Raw genomic sequence first — 22,105 nt, forward strand, 5'->3', positions numbered from 1 at the left:
TTATGCGATGAAAAGAGACGACTTTTAGCCATAAGTGGTGCTGAGCTAGTATGTCCCCTCCAACCAATAACGTCACAAACACACGACATCATACGCGTCATCATTCCGCGACGTTTTCAACAAGAAACTCCGCGGGGAATTTAAAATTGTATTTTAGTAAACTAAACCGGCCGTATTGGCATGTGTTGCAATGTAAATATTTCATCATTGATATATAAACTATCAGACTGCGTGGTCGGTAGTAGTGGGTTTCAGTAGGCCTTTAAAGAATATGTCTCAATTGTGAGCTAAATAGTAAAAACATATTATATAGACCACAAGCAAGTGTGCTAAATTTCAGTTTATTTCACTTCGGATATGCATACCAGGTTCCACTGGAGTGCAGGTTAACAGTTATACACCTCAACAAGTCCGATATGAGTAGAAATAAGCAGACGTAATCAATGTACTGCCTTTTGGATGTTACGTGATTGACAGTGTGCGAGTGTGTGTTTGGGTGGGTCTTTACGCAGAATATGGAGACGTAATCTGAAAAAAAGAAAATAGAAGAGTCTATAAATCGCATAAGGGACTGATCCAAATAACACACGCTAAACAACAAGTGCAAACTATAAAATTACGTGTATATGAGTGGAAGCGATGTTTGTGATTGGAAGGAAAATGCCTACAAACTTACATCATCCATATCGAAGGGCAAAGTCTTGTTGAGCATATCAAACTCTCCTGGGGTCATTGGAGGGTCAGGTGACTCGCAAGTAGGTGATGGGGCACTGAGCAGGGTTTGCAAAGACAGATTGATTAAACAAATTGATAAAACAAATTTTAAAAATGTGCCATGGACTCACCGCATTTCAGAGATGGGAATCAAAGTGGACGGTATGTAGGGATGCACTGAAAAATTCATAAAAACGTAAAGAATAATAAGAATGATAGTACGGATAGCACAAGGATTAAAATAATGACTGGATCTTATGCCTTCATTGGGGAGACGGTTGTAATGTTGTCCAAAGGCCTGGTCTTTGGGAATGTCAGGATAGAGGAACTTGAGGGGGTTCTTGGGGACAACCCCTGCTGAGATCACTTTGTAGTCCCTTATGATGTCAGGAAATGGGAGTGCATTCAGACGGCTTTTTGTGTACGGCTCCACAGAATTGAAATTCACTTCTCCTGTTGGTGCAAAAAGTCACCATTACACCAGGTTTAACACCTAGGGGCAGTATTTTGATTAATAAGTATACTTGCAAACCCTCCCGATTTTTCTGGTAGACTACCGAATTTCAGTGCTCTTTCCGAAAATCTCCCGGGGCAACCATTCTCACGAATTTCTCCCGATTTCCACCCGGACAGCAATATTGGGGGTGTGCCTTAAAGGCAATGCCTGCAGCGTCCTCTACAACCTGTCGTCTCTCTATCGTTTTCCTCCATACAAACAGCGTGTCAACCCAATCACATAATATATGCAGCACACACACAAATAAGTGAATGCGAAGCATACTTGATTACTTGATCAACAGCCATACAGGTCACACTGAAGGTGGCCGTATAAACAACTTTAACACTGTTACAAATATGCGCCACACTGTGAACCTACATTAAACAAGAATGACACACACATTTTGGGAGAACATCCGCACCGTAAAACAACATAAACAACAGAACAAATAAACAGAAACCCTTGCAGCACTAACTCTTCCGGGACGCTACAATATACACCCCAATTACCACCAAACCCCGCCCACCTCAACCCCGCCCACATTTCCCGAATTCGGAGGTCTCAAGGTTGGCAAGTATGTTAATAACCAACTTATTAATGGCTTTACTGAGAGTCACTGTGAGACAAAATCATGACTGTACAGAGCTTAGTCATGTTTGGGCTTAATTATTTTTCTATATTTAAAACACTTCCCAGTGGTCTACTACGAACCATGTGAGTTGGGAAATTGTGTTAGATGTAAATATAAATGGAATACAATGATTTGCAAATCCTTTTTCAACCCATATTCAATTGAATGCACTACAAAGACAAGATATTTCATGTTCAAACTCATAAACTTTTTTTTTTTTTGCAAATAATAATCAACTTAGAATTTAAAGGCTGCAACTCGTGTTAAAGTAGTTGGGAAAGGGTATGTTCACCACTGTGTTACATCACATTTTTTTTAACAACACTCAATAAACGTTTGGGAACTGAGGAAATTGTGGAAGCTTTGAAAGTGGAATTCTTTCCCACTCTTGTTTTATGTAGAGCTTCAGTCTTTCAACAGTCCGCGATCTCCGCTGTCATATTAAATAATTGCCCAGGCCTGTCTTAAGGGATTGATGTGTGATTTCCAAAAGCGCCTGTACATGTAGAAGAAGGAGAAACACGGGCATGTCTGGATGACTCGCCTCTGTTTTTCTAGTGGTTGCCGCCAAGTTACCGAATGGGTTGTTATGAAGCTGGCTGTGGCGCGTTCTTTCTGATGTCACTTCCTGTGTGGGGCGTGGTCTTTCTGGCGTCACTTCCTCTCCAAAGTCAGTTTGTAAACAATCATTGAGTCTAAGCTGAGAGCCGGAGATTCAAGAAGTAGAGGGCGCACTTATCTGTGTAGAAAATTGTCCGAGGAGTGGGACCTTAAACCATGGGTTAGTGTGGCTGAAACGAGGCTTAGGCTAAATAATTATTTGTTTAGGGGCTTATCCAACTTATTGTAGACATGCCCTTAGAGTGTGCCGTTTTATGGGCGTCTCCACCCTGTTAGCCATGTTGTAGTTTTAATTGCTTTCTCTATCGAGTATACTGACAAGAGATGTCCGATAATATCGGACTGCCGATATTATCGGCCGATAAATAATAATAATAATAATAATACATTTTGCTTATAAGGCACCTTTCTGGGCACTCAAGGACACCGTACAAAATCAAAACAATAAAATCAAATTGGATAAAAACGAAAACAACAACAAAGATAGATAAGATAAGATGATTACAGTGAGTAAGGAGTCAGGAATAGGTGTGTTTTGAGTCTTGATTTGAAGAGGGATATTGAGTGTAAGTTACGAAGGTCTGGTGATAGAGAGTTCCAAAGATGTGGGGCAGAGCGGCTGAAAGCTCGAGCACCCATGGTGGACGGTTTAAATAATGGGACAGTAAGATGGATGGATGAAGAAGAAATGCTTTAAAATGTATTATGGGAAATTATCGGTTTCAAAAAGTAAAATTCATGACTTTGTAAAACGCCCCTGTGTACACAGACATGGGAAGAAGTACAGAGCACAAATAAACCTGAAGGCAATGCCTTTGCGTGCCGGCCCGGTCACATTATATCTACGGCTTTTCACACACACTTGCGAAGGCAAGCGTACTTGGTCAACAGCCATACAGGTCACACTGAGGGTGGCCGTATAAACAACTTTAACACTGTTACAAATACGCGCCACACTGTGAACCCACACCAAACAAGAATGACAAACACATTTCGGGAGAACATCCGCACAGTAACACAACATAAACACAACAGAACAAAAACCCAGAACCCCTTGCAGCACTAACTCTTCCAGGACACTTTAATATACACACCCCACTACCCCCTACCCCCTGCCTCAATACCCCACCCACCTCAACCTCCTCCAAATTCCAAGCTGCTGTTTTAGAGGCATGTTAAAAAAATAATGCACTTTTTGACTTCAATAGTAAATATGGCAGTGCCATCTTGGCATTTTTTTCCATAACTTGAGTTGATTCATTTTGGAAAACCTTGTTACATGGTTTAATGCATCCAGCGGGGCATCACAACAAAATTAGGCATAATAATGTGTTAATTCCACGACTATCGGTTGATATATGTATCGGTAATTAAGAGTTGGACAATATCGGAATATCGGCAAAAAAGCCATTATCGGACATCTATAATACTGACAGATGTAGTAAGTGAATTTTGTGAAGTGAATTGTATTTATATAGCGCTTTTCTCTCGTGACTCAAAGCGCTTTTACATAGTGCAACCCAATATCTAAGTTACATTTAAACCAGTGTGGGTGGCACTGGGAGCAGGTGGGTAAAGTGTCTTGCCCAAGGTCACAATGTCAGTAACAAGGATGTCGGAAGCGGGGATCGAACCTGGAACCCTCAAGTTGCTGGCACGGCCACTCTACAAACCGAGTTTTACCGCTACTTTTTTTTTTAGAAATGGCAACAGCGGCGTATTTTAGCATGCATGTGCGAGCCATTTTGCCCCAGACAAAAATAACAAACTTATTGACTACAATTTTAGACTACAACTGGATAAGAAAATGGCTAATTTGGGTGAACCTCTATCATATATGGAGATACCCGCTGACATAACTAAGGAAAAAAGTCTCAAATTCCGAATATCTCGTTTGGCGCAAGTTTTGGAGAAGGTAAGATTGTTTTACAAGCCACCATGGTTTGATTTCTCATTTTCAGGACAAAAACATATACCACCAGTTAGGAAATTTGGTTTTGTAGCAATCATCGTGATCAGGGTTAAGTGTGTGTTAGTGTGTGGTGTTCGAACCATTATCACTGTGTTGCACCCAGGTAAAGGTGATTCCTCCAAGATGGCTCTCACTGAAGCGCAGGAGGAAAGTGCCTGACTCTTTCTCCTTCAACAGAAACCGCTCCATCTCTTTGCTCACAAAACCCATGATGTAGCTGAATGGACAGAGGTATAAGAAAACAAGTTTTACATTTAGGTTTCCCTTTTATAGTCGTACAGTGGACTTGTAAAACTTGTAAAACAAAAACAGCTCATAGAGCAGGAGTCACCAACCTTTTTGAAACCAATAGCTACTTCTTGGGTACTGATTAATGCGAAGGGCTACCAGTTTGATACACACTTAAATAAATGGCCAGAAATAGCCAATTTGCTCAATTTACCTTTAATTTAAAAAAAAACTATATACATATATATATATATATATATATATATATATATATATATCCATCCATTTTTCCATTTTCTACCGCGTATTCCCTTTCGGGGTCGCGGGGGGCGCTGACGCCTATCTCAGCTACAATCGGGCGGAAGGCGGGGTACACCCTGGACAAGTCGCCACCTCATCGCAGGGCCAACACAGATAGACGGACAACATTCACACTCACATTCACACACTAGGGCCAATTTAGTGTTGCCAATCAACCTATCCCCAGGTGCGTGTATATATATATATATATATATATATATATATATATATATATATATATATATATATATATATAAATAAAATGGGTGTTTCTGTCCGTCATTCGGTCGTACATTTTTTTTTCTTTTACGGAATGTTTTTTGTAGAAAATAAATGATGAAAAAAAACACTTAATTGAACGGTTTAAAAGAGGAGAAAACATGAAAAAAATGAAAATTAAATTTTAAAACAGTTTATTTTCAATTTCAACTCTTTAAAATTCAAAATTCAACCAAAAACTAGCTAATTCAAATCATTTTGAAGAAATTAAAAATAAAATTTATGGAACATCATTAGTAATTTTTCTTGATTAAGATTAATTTTAGAATTTTGATGTTATGTTTTAAATAGGTTAAAATCCACTTTTGAAATAAGATTTAAATTTGATTCTACAGATTTTCTAGATTTGCCAGAATAATTTTTTTGAATTTTACTCATAATCATAATATTTCACAAATATTCTTCGTCGAAAAAACAGAAGCTAAAATGAAAAATTTAATTAAAATGCATTTATTATTCTTTACAATAAAAAAAAAATACTTGAACATTGATTTAAATTGTCAGGAAAGAAGAGGAAGGAATTTAAAAGGTAAAAATGTATATGTGTTTAAAATCCTAAAATCATTTTTAAGGTTGTATTTTTCTCTAAAATTGTATTTCTGAAAGTTATAAGAAGCAAAGTAAAAAATTAATGAATTTATTTAAACAAGTGAAGTCTTTAGAAGGTTTTCTTAGATTTTCAAATTCTATTTGAGTTTTGTCTTAGAATTAAAAATGTCGAGCAAAGCGAGGCCAACTTGCTAGTAATGAAATAAAAAATAGAGGCAGCTCACTGGTAAGTGCTGCTATTTGAGCTATTTTTAGAACAGGCAAGCGGGCTACTCATCTGGTCCTTACGGGCTACCTGGTGCCCACGGGCACCGTGTTGGTGACCCCTGTCATAGAGTAACAATTTGGAATTCAAACCTTAGGTTTCCTTGTACTCTCACTTCCCAGGCAAGGGTATCATTACAAGGCTTTAGCTTTTTGTGTTTAGGCCCTTTTACGATGTGATTAGTGATGACGTGCAATAGTGAAGGTTATTTAGTAGTGGTGTATTGATTGATCGAAAGATCGATTTATATTTCTAAAATCGACCTGTGCCCGGCTAGTTCGCCTTCCAGAAAATATGTATCAATCGAACATTGGGGACGGCGTGGCGCGGTTGGGAGAGTGGCCGTGCCAGCAACCTGAGGGTTCAATCCCCACCTTCTACCAACCTCGTCACGTCTGTTGTGTCCTTGAGCAAGACACTTCACCCTTGCTCCTGATGGTTCATGGTTAGGGCCTTGCATGGCAGCTCCCGCAATCAGTGTGTGAATGTGTGTGAATGGGTGAATGTGGAAATAGTGTCAAAGCGCTTTGAGTACCTTGAAGGTAGAAAAGCGCTATACAAGTATAAGCCATTTACCATTTACCATGATTTAAAGGCCTACTGAAACCCACTACTACCCACCACGCAGTCTGATAGTTTATATATCAATGATGAAATATTAACATTGCAACACATGCCAATACAGCCTTTTTAGTTTACCAAATTGCAATTTTAAATTTCCCGCGAGTTTCTTGTTGAAAACGTCGCAGAATGATGACGTGTACGCGTGACGTCACGGACTGTCTGGAAATATTAGCGTTTTGATTGATTGATTGATTGATTGATACTTTTATTAGTAGATTGCACAGCTCACTACATATTCCGTACAATTGACCACTAAATGGTAACACCCCAATAAGTTTTTCAACTTGTTTGATCAATTCACGCTGCACCACTAGTGGCTAAAAGTTGTCTGCTTTAATCGCATAATTACACAGTATTTTGGACATTTGTGTTGCTGAATTTTTGCAATGTGTTCATTTAATAACGGAGACTATGAAGAACAATGCTGTTGGTGGAAAGCGATGAATTGCAGGTGTCTTTAGCACCGAGACATAGCCGGTGTTTCTTTGTTTGTTGTGAAGCAGAGCGGTCAAGCGAACATGTTTTCTCTACGTCAACCAGCATGTTTTTGGATGGGAAAATTGTGATATATATATCTTACCGGAGACATCATTGGATTACTCGTCGTCCTGCAGCAGCTGTCAAAAAGGGCAGCTATGAGCTTTGCTCCTCGGCTTATCTCTGAGACACTGCATGTTCACTGCAGCCATCCGACCTCGAGGTATCTCTTTACAATCTCACTAAAACACTATTAAAACAAGCAGATAAGGGATCTTCCAGAATTATCCCAGTAAATGTGTCTAATTACATCTGAAACGCTCACACTGCCGCCGCCCGAAGCCGTCGCTTTTTTTTTTTTTTAGTCCTTCACTATCAACATCTTAATTCACAAATCTTTCATCTTCGCTCAAATTAATGGGGAAATTGTCGCTTTCTCGGTCCGAATTGCTCTTACTGCTGGTGGCTCCCATTAAAAACAATGTGAATATGTGTGGAGCCCTGCAACTCGTGACGTCACGCGCACATACTTCCGGTACAGGCAGCACTTTTTTAATAGCGACCAAAAGTTGCGAACTTTATCGTCGATGTTCCCTACTAAATCCTTTCAGCAAAAATATGGCAATATCGCGAAATGATCAAGTAAGACACATAGAATGGACCTGCTATTCCCGTTTAAATAAGAAAATCTCTTTTCAGTAGGACTTTAAAAGTTATTTAATCAATTTTTATCGATAGTAAAAGAAAAAGAAAACATTGGATTTAAGAACAGCGGAGTTTATGAAAAGTTTTTTTTAGCACTTTTAAAAAATTATTAAACTAAGTAAACATTATGTGAAGCGATCCAGGACGACGTCATGAAGATTTCCGAGTCAACTTTTACGTCTTTTCCTCACCTTCTTGCGCAGAATCCGAAGGACATACTCTGAAAAAGTTTTTTTTAATGATCGCACGATCTTAATAAAGCTGAGCGAGTGCAGCAATTTCAGACTTTTTGACCCAGCTAAGCTGAAGTCTTTCTCTGAGCAAGCATGCTATGCTAACCAGACGCACAGGGCAAAGAGAAACGAAAGCGCGGCAGACGGGGAGGAGCTGACCATAGACTGCGGTGCATGGTTAGCAAAGGAAAGCTAACTCTTCCGATTATGCTATGTTCAGTCTCTGGAAATTATGATTGAGGAACTTTCACTTTAGCGGCAGGACTTGGGGAGGTGGAACGGCTGCCCTTGTTAAACAAACAAGCAAATTTATAATATCTGACTTTGAAGTTTGCTAAAAGTTTGCTAAAAAGTTGCTGAACCTGTGATGATCTGTTGCCCGGATTATGTTTTGTTTTAGTATAAGTCTCCCTTAGTTCTGTTTCAGCACCGCTGGATTTGTGATTCTTGGTTGTCACGGGTGCTGATTGTTTTCACCTGCCTCTGATTAGTGTTCGGAACGCTCACCTGCTCCCGGGCACTAATAAGAGAGCTATTTATTCCTGCCTTTCGCCACATTCGGTCTGGCTGTCTTGTTTACTGTAAGCAAAAAGTTCCGTTTGTGTATATCTTGCTTCTGGTGCCTATTCCTGTTGATCTTTTGATTCCTGTGCTGAGTTTCGCCTTAGCTCCCCGTGCTATCGACACGCTTGTTTGTATTTTTGTATTTTTCAATGATTTATGAGAATAAATCATTGTCCTACCTTCACCTTGTCTCCGGAGTTGCTGCTGCATCTTGGTAGAACAATCCTTGCAGTAAAACGCGACTCAAGCGTAACAAAACCAGTTTTAACTCACTAAATCGTTTGATGTTGTTCAAAAAATATATATATTTTGTCCCTGATCATATCGGTAACCACAACTTGAATTGAATCGTTGTTAAAACGAATCATTACACCCCTCTAATTTTGATAATGTATGGTACTAGTGCGTGTCTGCTTGGGTATTTGTAGCGAACATAACTGTAAGGGATGGTACTGGCATTGTGGACTGAACCTCAAATTGCAGACATTTTAATGTGGGGAAAAAAAACAATAATTAATTTACATAGCAAGTCGATTTCATACTGGAAAGTTGACAATAATCTGGTGAAGGACTAAAATTGGCTCTAGTGTGTGAATGTTGTCTATCTGTGTCGGCCCTGCGATGAGATAGCGACTTGTCCAGGGTGTACACCGCCTTCCGCCCGAATCCAGCTGAGATAGGCTCCAGCACCCCTCGCGACTCCGAAAAGGACAAGCGGTAGAAAATGGATGGATGGATGGTTATACATTGAAGCAAATCCTCCGAGGAGTTGCCATCCCAGTCAGTGGCGATGGTGAACGATGGGGTAAAAGCAATGATTCTACATCAATTAGCTGCAATACGGGAATGAAAGACGAGGGAACAGAAGTAATGATCTCTCATCAGGATAATTTTTTTCAGGACTCCTCATCATGGCACCGTTAAAATTACTGTTACATCCGGAAAGTATTCATAAATCGTCACTTGTTCCACATTTTGTTACTGTTAGAAAGGTTCCCAAACTCTGTGCTACCTTAAGAGACTATTATGAGCAGTCCACCTTAAGAGCGCAAGGCATTGTGGGGCGCGCTTATTCATTCTAACCCAAACAGAGCACAGAGCGGTGAATGCCAGTCATTTACCTTTGCTGCCTGTATATATATCTACAACTTGTAAGATTGTTTAGCACTGCGGTGTCTGGTGCGTCACTGACGAACGTAAGTTCGTTATATAGTTGTTTGGCGCGAAGCGTGCCTTGTTTACAGCATTTAGACAATGTATTTCATGTACCAGTCCTTTATCTCTTCAAAGAGAGCATTTTGGACATTTTGTGCCTTTGAACATGTAAGCGAGCACCTTATTCTGCACGGCAGGTCACAAGCACCACGTTTACGTGCCTTCTGTAGCGTACAGTAACACCTTGTGGTCTAGTTAAGACATTTAAGTTCAGTTAAATGTTGGGATGATGTTATTTGAGTGTTTGGTTTGATGCTACCCTGTAGTGTATATGGCAGGGCCTACTGTTTGCTGGTGAAGCTATCCATCCATCCATCCATCTTTTTCCGCTTATCCGAGGTCGGGTCGCGGGGGCAGCAGCCTAAGCAGGGAAGCCCAGACTTCCCTCTCCCTAGCCACTTCGTCTAGCTCTTCCCGGGGGATCCCGAGGCGTTCCCAGGCCAGCCGGGAGACGTAGTCTTCCCAACGTGTCCTGGGTCTTCCCCGTGGCCTCCTACCGGTTGGACGTGCCCTAAACACCTCCCTCGGGAGGCGTTCGGGTGGCATCCTGACCAGATCCCCGAACCGCCTCATCTGGCTCCTCTCGGTGTGGAGGAGCAGCGGCTTTACTCTGAGTTCCTCCCGGATGACAGAGCTTCTCACCCTATCTCTAAGGGAGAGCCCCGCCACACGGCGGAGGAAACTCATTTCGGCCGCTTGTACCCGTGATCTTATCCTTTCGGGCATGACCCAAAGCTCATGAACATAGGTGAGGATGGGAACGTAGATCGACGGGTAAATTGAGAGCTTTGCCTTCCGGCTCAGCTCCTTCTTCACCACAACGGATCGGTACAACGTCCGCATTACTGAAGACGCCGCACCGATCCGCCTGTCGATCTCATGATCCACTCTTCCCACACTCGTGAACAAGACTCCTAGGTACTTGAACTCCTCCACTTGGGGCAGGTTGAAGAGGGAAGCTAATGTGTACTAAATGCCAATTATTACCGGTATATGCTATATTTTGTATCCATGATATATTATTGCACTAAGGTGATATGTACTATTACTATGTAGGCTATGGTATTCTATACTAATTGGTTATGATGTTCTTATCTGTTTACTGCAAAACCACCAATACTTAACAGTGTTGTACCATTCAGCCAATCCATTGTAACCTGCCATGCCTGTCAACCTGCCTACTAAACAAGTAAACTGCCATACACCAAACGAACTGTCCTGTCCATTGTGTCCTGACCGACGCCCCGGGGGCGAATGAGACTACCTTTATAGAACCATACAGTCCTTTATAACTCTCCACAACAGTTACATTACATTCTTATTCCAAAGTGGATTTAGCTCATTGTTCGCCTCAACATTCTAGAGAGAATACGATTTCTTTAAAAATGTGCAAATTGATAAAATTAAAAATACAACAGATTTAGAAGATAGACTCCAGCACCCCCCATGACCCCAAAAGGGACAAGCTGGTATACCTACTCAGTGGCCTAGTGGGTAGAGTGTCCGCCCTGAGATCAGTAGGTTGTGAGTTCAAACCCTGGCTGAGTCATACCAAAGACTATAAAAATGGGACCCATTACCTCCCTGCTTGGCACTCAGCATTAAGGGTTGGAATTGGGGGTTAAATCACCAAAAATGATTCCCGGGCGCGGCACCGCTGCTGCCCACTGCTCCCCTCACCTCCCAGGGGGTGAGCAAGGCGATGGGTCAAATGCAGAGGACAAATTTCACCACGCTTAGTGTGTGTGTGACAATCATTGGTACTTTAACTTTTTTGGAAAATTAATGGATAGAAGATGTTTTCCACTTTTGTTGAATCATAGTCAGGTTCAATGAATCCCTCCTCCCCCGTCTGTCTTTAATTTCTCCATTACAGCTTCCTAAAGTATCCGCCCTGATGTGGACTCATCGTTACAGTCTTTCTTTGAGGCATTCTCAGAAGTGGATCCATTAGATTGTTGTCAACTTTTCAAATATATCATTTTTAAAGTAATATTATGTCTTTTGTCATTGTTTAGACCTCCTGCTTCTGAGCACATTTTTCCATGTGATTCACCTGTTTCCCTGCCAGAGTCTTGCCTTGCTCGGTGCTCAGCCTGCCCTGCAGTGTCTATCGAGGGTTCCCTCTGCCCCTATACGCCAACTCTGACTCCAAGTAAATTGTCCTTTTCCTTCACTAAAGTGTCTGCATACTGGAGTTCAGTCCAAGTTTCCAGTGCCACCCATTGACATTTCATCTTTCAGTTGATGGGAAGAGTCTTACAATCTGTTGGACTTCATAGTACTTGTATAACAGAAATGTTCTGGCACAGTTGAGTTAACTGTAGATACGAAATAGATTAAAAAAATATCAAGCTTTTACTTTTCATTCCACACTGGCAGCAGGTACTTCTTGATCAGCTCCAGGATCGAATCCAGCCATATCCAGAAACTAAAAGATTTTCCTGCAATGCTCTCCTTGAAAAAGACAAAAGCATATGTTACATAGACTGTATCAAATATATGCTCGTTGTATCAAACATTACACTCCCACATTGGCCTATGCAGGCATCCCAGACGCCCGCTATTTAGCGGAATGCCGCTATTCTTCTGGCTCAGTGATTCTCAAACCGTAGTGGTAGGAATGTTCCGATGCGGCAGTTTTTGGAGGTATTGGTACAAGAGCGCATTTCTAACTAAATCTCCGATACCATTGTAATGGAAAACCATTGCACCAATGGAAGACTCAAGAATGCACTACAAAGCAAACATGATGGAAATGTGGCATTATTACAAACTTGAGCAGCCAACTCAAACGGACAAATGCAAACTTTGCAATATCTCTGTTTCGAGGGGTGAGTCTAGGGATGTAACGGTAAATGGTATAATGATAAATCGACGGATGATAATGATAATGATAAAATTAAAGACAGTTAGTAGTACCGTTTAAATTTTCAATTACCGAAAAATGTTATATATTAATGCATTTTAGGCAACACTGCTTACTTCCTGGAAAAAGAGTCACAGCAGCGCTGGTGCATGCGTACTAGTGTCGTTTGGCTTGAAAAAACATGGCGGAACACAACTACACGGACTTTGCTACTGAGATCCCCCTTGGGGTAAACAGAGTAGAGCGCTTTGTTCAACTTCAATTTCCATTGCTTCATTTCCGTGGAGTTTCTACATTTATTCAAGAGTGCACTGCTGTTAGATGGTGACAGGTGTGGACAATATTGGAGACAGACGCATGCAGCAGGGGATGTGTCGGGAACGTTATACAGGGATGCTCACTCGTACTTTTTTTAACTGCAAACTTTATCAGTGTACAAATAACATCAATAGTAGCTAAATGTTTTTTCATCTCAACGAATTGAACGCAGTGTGTGAAGATTGTGTATTCGATGTGAGAGGTCTCGCTCCTGTTTATTTTTGTTGGCCAAACTGTTGTACTGAGCCCCTTGGTGTTGTTGACGATCAAATTTTGTTTATTAAACGTTATCTTCATTAGCCAAACTGCTTTGAGTTCATATATTTATATTGATATCAAAAAGTAAACACCATGTTTTTTACATTACTTGTGGGTTTTTTCATGTCACAAAGGTATTACTTTAAAAAACATTCATGTGAAGTAGCATTTAGTTAATGTTTCACTGTGCATAGTTAATTCCTGTATGACTTTTTTTTGCTCAAACTCTTAATTGATCCGTCCCGATACAGCATCTACATAAATCTCTCTCTATCAAACTGTAAAGATATAGATAAAGGCATCATGTAATAAGTTAAAATACTATTAATGAACAAAAACAAATACTTGTCTATAAATATATGGATAATATTTATCTCTAACCTTTTCATATACATCGAAAATTACATGATACCATGGCATTCACAGCCCCTCCCAACTCTGCTTCACCTAAAATAATCAATAGTCATGATCTCAATATTGATAAAAATAACATATTAATTATTATTTTGGCCAGAATTGTGCAGTCCTATGTGTAAGACTACAAATCATACATTAACACTATGTTTATCTGTATGGACAAAAAGTCCAGTTAGGTCTCATGGCCATCAGGTGCCACCTTGCAAAATTATTACAGTTGTTTGTTTTTTTTTAATCTTTTATGTCCAGAAAGTGCTATCTTGCACAATTTTCACATTTATTTCATTTACTTATCTTATTTTTTTTTCTACCATATTACTTTGTTTATAACGCTTGTGTCGCTTTTATATGCAAATTCAATTTCTACTTGAGGTACATGAAACGATATAATAATAATTCCTCGGCAAATAATTGTGGGGTTTTTATTCAATAAAACTTGGTTAAAATATTTCAGTATAAGTACCTTTTTTAAAAGCACATTTAAAATACAGCAATGATAATGATAACCGTAAAAATGATGGTCACAATAACCGGGATAATAAATGTTCATACCGTTACATCCCGAGGTGAGACACGTAGTATGTTCAAATACAAGCGCACAATAAAGTTAATAACACGGGACAAAAAAAAACAATCCCTGACAGATTAATTCCTGCGGAAAGAAAAGTTTGCACGAGAATCCCAACGTAGAGTCGACATTTGCGTTAAACTAATTGAATTCCTAGTATTGGATGGTCAACCACTATTAGCGGTCAAGAATGTAGGATTTTGCCGCTAGCATGGTCGTAAATACAAGACAAAATCAGTCTCTGTAAGACTGTTAGCGAACTTATCTCCACAAAAGTATAAGGCACGGACTTATAACAGATTCACAACAAAATATTTGGAGCAGTGATTTCATGTCTTTATCAGTGATTGTCTTAACAGCACATTGGGTTTGCCTGGGGGCTATAGCATCTCATACACTGGTTCTCCAACTTTTTCTTCACCAAGGCGCACCATAATGACCAACATTTATATACAGTAGCGTAGTAGGCCTATGTATTCATTAAATACAAGGCAGGGGTTTTATTTCACAAGTACATTTAGTGTTTTTGCCCACTGTAACATTACACACAGTTTGGACGATAACACACCTTTGGATATTTAATTAGGTGATTTTTCGGCGTACCATTCACAGTTTGAGAATCACTGATCTAATCAATAGAAACCATTGGTGATTTTTTTTGCATTTTTACAGAATTTCTTTGTAGGAAATGCCTTCCAAAGTATCTTAAAGATGGTAAAATGTATTCAACTTTAGGAGGCAATGGTCCCTGAACTCCCAAAAAGGGTACTATGTGAACCCCGGTTGAAATTTCTCAATTCCTTTATTATTTTTCTTACCTCTCTGGGATACCTGCCTATAGTTCATTGATGCCTGAAAGTGTCATATATTTTATAAGAGTTTGACTTTTTGAAACTTACCTTACAAAACTTAGACCAGTAAACTTGATCGTTATTTGAGGCATGTAGACCTATGGGCAGGTTTTAAGAAATGATACAAATTACTGGCAGACTGATTAATCTTTCAAATCTCAAAAGGGTTATTTCATTTCAATTTTTTTTTTAAGTTTCAATGCCGAAACAACCGTGTACGTTGTCACAATATAGCACAATCTTACCAAGAAGCTTTTCTTTCAACATTGTTAGCTGGTCCTTGTTTAGGCCCCGACCAGTATTGGTGGAGAACTGCCAGCTGAGAACCTCTGAGAGCAGGGACCATGTGGCCCGGGGCGGATTGCCGAGGAAGGCCAAGTTCTGTGAAAGCAAATCAGGCAAAATCGGTTATCAAAACGAGATACCTGTTGATAATATGCCTAATCAAAAAAATATCTACGCAACAAGTAAAATGCTGCATTAAGTACTCCAGGGCAGATATAAGGAGGTATTAGAACTGGAAAATGCACATATAAGAAAACTATGGAACCACATTGTGGAGAGGCGGAGCCGGCAGTCTGACAGTGAGGCAGGGCACACTATAGCCCAGCCCAAGATGGCGGCGAGAAGGCGACGCCACAGTCAAGTTCAGGCGCGTGGATCGCGCACCTGGTCACAATCAAGTAATCCTCTCTCACTGTATAAAAGGGCGACAGCCGTGAATGTCAGGGAGAGAGGCGGAGAGACGAGAAGGAGCCAGATGGAAGCTGACGCGGAGCGAGAGAGGAAGAGAGACAGAGGCAGACGACGAGCGAGCGGAGAAGAGGAACTGAAAAGCAACCTGCACTGAGGTTTATTTGCAAAAATAAACAAAGTCACAACCCTGCTCCACAATATCCCTATTTGGTGGTCCATGGTACCTGCACGACAGCGAGAGTCTGTCACACACATCTAATGGGTAAAACTTTCTGGCAGTTGTGGCATGGTATCCAGAGCCTCACAAACTACAAGAGCGCCAACACTCCCAGCATCAGCGTTGACTACTCACTGGCAGCAAAAACTAACAGTTTCTTTGCATGCTTAGAGTACTTTAGATTAGCATCTAAATGACCCCATATGACCAGAGGACCAAAGGAAATCCGTCAGACCTGAGGTTGTGTCTAGAAGTGTACTCGCCAGTGCAGTGTACTGAAGTGTGTCTACTGATCAACTTTCAGGGATCCTGACCAAAGTCTTCAACCGCTCCTTGACTAATGCCGCAACCTGCCTAAAAACAGCCACCATCATCTCTGTCATCAAAGCATTAAAAAAGGGAACATCAGTAACCATAGAGTAGACCCATCATCCTAACACCAGTGGCGATGAAGTGCTTTAAGAGGTTGGTCATGCAACATGTCCAGTCTCCCTGCTGCATTTGATCCCCAACAATTCACTTACTGAATCAACCACTCCACTGAAGTTGCCATTGCCCTCATACAGCACCGCGCTGAGATACCCGAATTCGGAAAACTGTAAGACTCCTCACATAGGCTACAGCTCAGCATTCAAAACCATAGAACTGGATTGAATTAGAATGGTGTACATTTCTTATTGCTACCAGCATTTCCACTTAGTAAGTGTGCTTTGTATATATAATAATAATAGTCATTTTATTTCAGACCCGGGTAGGATCGATGTCACTGAAGAAAAAAGATACAACGATAAGACCCAAATAAAAGAAATACAATCAGAAATTAAAAAAAATTGTTTTTTAAAAACACTCCACAATATTCAATGTCCAGCATTTAGGCTTACTCGCCAATGGTTCCACGGACCTGATGAAAATCTGACAGAACTGCGAGTCGGGTTAGTCAGACCATTAATGACATTGTTGTCTGACTTAGCTGCCCTAAACATGAACCTGAACATGAGATGACGTAAAGTGGCAGAGCAGGTGGGGACCCCAATACTGACAAACATCTGGCTTGCACTGCAGCGCCTTGAAGATCTTAGAAGCAGTCTCATGCTGTAATTGTAAGCCACTATGAGCTTCTTAACACTGGCTTGTTTAAACCGACTCCACAGGTGGGCAGTATACAGTGGTGGGCAACATACTTTAAAAAGCGTGATCTTCACAGAAACTGAGTAAATACTGAACTTTCGACACGGCATGTTTGCTTGAGCATATGAATTCCGTCGCTGTCTGTAAATATCTTTGTCATTAGACAGCTCCTTCGTAATAATTGGTCCCAGATGTTTCGTTTCACTGCTCACACTAAGTGCAGAACCAGATAGAGAAAAGTCAGGAAAGGCTGACTGTCTGTCTTCTCTACTTCTAACTATCATGGTCTTGCTCTTCTTAGCATTGTATATGATGTTTAAAGGGGAACATTATCACAATTTCAAAAGGGTTAAAAACAATAAAAATCAGTTCCCAGTGGCTTATTTTATTTTTCAAAATTTTTTTCTAAATTTTACACCTCCCGGAATATCCCTAAAAAAACCTTTAAAGTCCTTGATTTTCGCTATTTGCGATGCGACTATCCATTTCCCTGTGACCTCATACAGTGCTGCCAATACAAACAACATGGCGGTTACTACAGCAAGATATAGCAACATTAGCTCGGATTCAGACTCGGATTTCAGCGGCTTAAGCGATTCAACAGATTACGCATGTATTGAAACAAATGGTCGGAGTATGGAGGCAGATAGCGTAAACGAAATTGAAGAAGAAACTGAAGCTATTGAGCGAATAGCTATTGAGGCTATTCGGCCATAGCATGGGTGTACCTAATGAAGTGGCCCATAGCATGGCTGCCTTATTAGCATCGCCGATAAAATGTGCGGACCAAACAATCAGGACTTTCGCATCTTGTGACACTGGAGCAACTTAAATGCGTCGATTGGTAAGTGTTTGTTTCGCATTAAATGTGGGTATCTAGTTTCAAATGTACATACAGCTAGCATAAATAGCATGTTAGCATCGATTAGCGTAGCATGTTAGCATCGATTAGCTGGCAGTCATGGTGCGACCAAATATGTCTGATTAGCACATAAGTCAACAACATCAACAAAACTCACCTTTGTGATTTTGTTGACTTTATCGTTGCAAATGCATCTGCAGGTTATCCATACATCTCTGTGCCATGTCAGCCTTAGCATCACCGCTAAAATGTGCAGACACTCAATGGGGTCTGGCGGCAGATTTCTTGCAAGTGGTGCAACTTGAATCCCTCCCTGTTAGTAGTCTTACACCCTCCGACAACACACCGACGAGGCATGATGTCTCCAAAGTTCCAAAAAATAGTCGAAAAAACGGAAAATAACAGAGCTGAGACCCGGTGTTTGTAATGTGATAATGAAAATGGCGGGTGTATTACCTCGGTGACGTCACGTTCTGACGTCATCGCTACAAGCCCGATAAACAGAAAGGCGTTTAATTCGCCAAAATTCACCCATTCAGAGTTCGGAAATCGGTTAAAAAAATACATGGTCTTTTTTCTGCAACATCAAAGTATATATTGACGCATACATAGGTTTGGTGATAATGTTCCCCTTTAAATCACTACCATACTGTGTGTATAGTTTCAGAAGCTGTTGAAGACCAGCATATATTATATTTATTACCTATGTTTTTATTACCAATTTCTTTTTGAAAACATTCTTGGAGATCGCTTAAATTTCGTTGTATATGTTGTGGTTGACAATACATTGCATGGAGATGGGGTTTTGTCCTCTGGATTGGCAGACTGGGGTAGTGGTTCCTCTATTTAAAAAGGTGGTTCCAATTATCGTGGGATTACACTCCTCAGCCGTCCCAGTAAGGTCTATTCAGGTGTGTTGGAGACGAGGTTATGTCGGATAGTCGAACCTTGGAATCTGGAGGAGCAGTGTAGTTTTCGTCTTGGTTGTGAAACTGTGGACCAACTCTATACTCTCGGCAGGATCCTTGAGGGTTCATGAGAGTTTGCCCACCCAATCTACATGTGTTTTGTGGATTTGGAGAAGGCATTCATCCTAGGGGAAGTCCTGTGGAGAGTAATGGGTGGTCTGCTCCCTGTATGATCAGTGTCAAGGGTAAGTCGGACCTGTTTCCAGTAAGGTTTGGACTGCGCCAGGGCTGCCCTTTGTCACAAATTCTGTTTACAAATTGTATGGAAAGATTTTCTAGGCGCAGCCAGGGCGTTGAGGGGATCCGATTTGGTAGCTGCAGGATTATGTCTCTGCTTTTTAAGGACGATGTGGTCCAGCTGGCTTCATCTGACCACAATCTTCAGCTCTCACTGGATCAGTTCCCAGCTGAATGTGAAGCGACTGGGATGAAAATCAGCACTTCCAAGTCCAAGTCAATGGTTCTCGCCCAGTAAAGGATGGAGTGCCATCTCCGGGCTAGGGAGGAGATCTTGCCCTAAGTGGAGGAGTTCAAGTACCTCGGGGTCTTGTTCACGAGTGAGGGAGGAGTGAATCTTGAGATCAACAGCGTGAGATCGACAGGTGTCCTTGCGCTGACGCCCGCATTGTTGATTCTGAAGGCCTCTGGCAGATTTCTTACAGCATGGCAACATAAGCTCGATGAATTCTGATTGGATAAAAACTAAAACTAAAAACAACAGCACTGGAACGAGCATAGTATGACAGGAAGAGAATATGATTACTTTTAGATATTTAGGGTAAGTAAATTCAAGTATCCGCTGATTTTCACCCAACCAACAATAACAAGGGTATATTATGATGACACTGTCTTTAACGCCCTCTACAACCTGAACTAAAGGCTAGTCAGCCCAGTCACACGTTGAATGTGGTTTCTGTACTCACATGGTAGTCTCTGCAAGGCATACTTGCTCAACAGCCATACAGCTTACACTGAGGGTTGTTATATAAACAACTTTAACACTGTTACTAATATGCGCCACACCGTGAACCCACACCAAACAAGATTGAGAAACTCATTGCGGGAGAACATCCGCACCATAACACAACATAAACACAATAGTACAAATACCCAGAATCCCATGCATCACTAACCCTTCCGGGCTACATTATAGACCCGCTACCACCAAAAGCCCACATATGCGGTCCTCTCCAAGGTTTCCCATAGTCATCATTGTCAGTGTCACTGACATCCCACTGGGGTGAGTTTTTTCTTGCCCTTATGTGGGCTCTGTACCGAGGATGCGGTTGTGGTTTGTGCAGCCCTTTGACGCTTGTGATTTAGGGCTATATAAATAAACATTGATTGATTGATAAATATAAAATAGTATGTTTGCTCACCTTTGGCTCATCGGTCAAAAGGTTATACCACATTATAGAGGCCCAGGCACCAGGCAGCTGGGATCCATTAGAAATGACCACCAGTGGTAGGGAACATGTCTGGAAGCATTTATAGAGAATTCAATATTACTAGGGAGTACAATATGCCAAAGTCTAGCAAGTAATCAAAAAAATATATAATGACCAGTTCCTTACCTCCAAATCAATGTTTAGGCCCTGAACTGTAAAGTATGCCTCAAAACATAGAGTGTGAAGTTCTTCTGTTACCGACAGCAAATTCTGAAATGTAAAATTAAAATCAAAATACTTTTACATTCATTTTCGAACTAACCTTTATAGGATTTTATGTTGTTCCAACAACACGTAGTCCATCCAGAAAGTACAACTTTTCCAATTGTTTCATTTCAAAATGGAATGCATCATTTTTTTCCTCTAAATTCTAGTGTCAGATCTGCTGTCTTTATAGGATAGGGAAGTTGGATTTTCCACCGCCAAAACAATACCATCCATTGTAACAAGTTACACATATCGATATGTCTACGCCTGGGCGAAAGAGAAGACATTTCACTTTTACACATAATGGAGAATAATGCATCATCATCGCCACTAAAAGCAGAACTAACTTGAAGCAAAGTCATCCATCGACACAATAAGTAGGCTAAAACTAATACGGTAATATCTTGTTTATTGCTGTTGATTTGTTCCTGACCTGACCGTGGTGAATTATTTTCTGCGAAGTAGTAATTAATCATTACAAATCAAATATTTCCATACGCATTGCATTAAAAAAATATGTTTATTTCATTGTTTCTACATTTTTTCCACAATGACAATACACCTACATAGTCACCTTTACACTGTTTTAATCCAATACATAAATGCAGACAGAGGCTGAGCCAATCAGTGGCCACGGCACTGAAAAAGGCTCTTATTAGTTGATTTTACTGTAGTATCAACATTATTGGTTCATTTGGAAAATGTTATGGCCAATAAATAAGTTGCTGAAGGTGATAGAGTGGCTCAATAAACAAATATTTCCACAGATGAAAACAGCGAATGTATAGTATGCGGCCTTTTCGCTCCCATTTCACTTCATTTCTGCTAGGAATATGCTTGTCATGTGAAACCCAGCAATAGCTTAGTTTTGCAAACTGTGCTAATTAGGTGGAGACATACAAACCCAAAAACCAGTGAAGTTGGCACGTTGTGTAATTCGTAAATAAAAACAGAATACAATGATTTGCAAATCCTTTTCAACTTATATTTAATTGAATAGACTGCAAAGACAAGATATTTAATGTTCAAACTAAGAAACTTATTTTTTTTCTGCAAATAATCAGTAACTTAGAATTTAACTGCAGTTACACATTGCAAAACAGTTGGTTGGCACAGGGGCATTTTTACCATTGTGTTACATGGCCTTTCCTTTTAACAATACTCAGTAAACGTTTGGGAACTTTGGGAGACCAATCTTTGAAGCTTTTCAGGGGGAATTATTTCTTATTCTTGCTTGATGTACAGCTTAAATTGTTCAACAGTTCGGGGTCTCAGTTGTGGTATTTTAGGCTTCATAATGCGCCACACATTTCAATGGGAGACATTGCTGGACTACAGGCAGGCCAGTCTAGTACTCTCACATAATTTGACTATGAAGCCACTCTGTTGTACCATGTGGCTTGGCATTGTCTTGCTGAAATA

The 22,105-nt window shown here is 40.5% G+C and overlaps 1 protein-coding gene across 1 annotated transcript in view; it reads right to left on the reverse strand.

Annotated features, from left to right (window-relative positions):
• Positions 1–325: 325 nt before the first annotated feature.
• Positions 326–22,105, reverse strand: part of stat4 (signal transducer and activator of transcription 4) — a 66,581-nt gene continuing 44,801 nt past the window's right edge. Inside the window, exons 14-23 of the mRNA XM_061918497.1 lie at positions 20,603–20,686; positions 20,408–20,506; positions 15,403–15,538; positions 15,206–15,255; positions 12,239–12,333; positions 4,518–4,654; positions 976–1,167; positions 846–891; positions 677–770; positions 326–528 (exon numbers count right to left, since the gene is read on the reverse strand). Of these exons, the coding sequence (XP_061774481.1) occupies positions 505–528; positions 677–770; positions 846–891; positions 976–1,167; positions 4,518–4,654; positions 12,239–12,333; positions 15,206–15,255; positions 15,403–15,538; positions 20,408–20,506; positions 20,603–20,686 (957 nt within the window). The 3' untranslated portion in view covers positions 326–504. The remainder of the gene's footprint in view (positions 529–676; positions 771–845; positions 892–975; positions 1,168–4,517; positions 4,655–12,238; positions 12,334–15,205; positions 15,256–15,402; positions 15,539–20,407; positions 20,507–20,602; positions 20,687–22,105) is intronic.

The sequence above is a fragment of the Nerophis ophidion genome, linkage group LG13 (genome assembly GCF_033978795.1).
Source record: "Nerophis ophidion isolate RoL-2023_Sa linkage group LG13, RoL_Noph_v1.0, whole genome shotgun sequence".
NCBI lineage: Eukaryota > Metazoa > Chordata > Actinopteri > Syngnathiformes > Syngnathidae > Nerophis > Nerophis ophidion.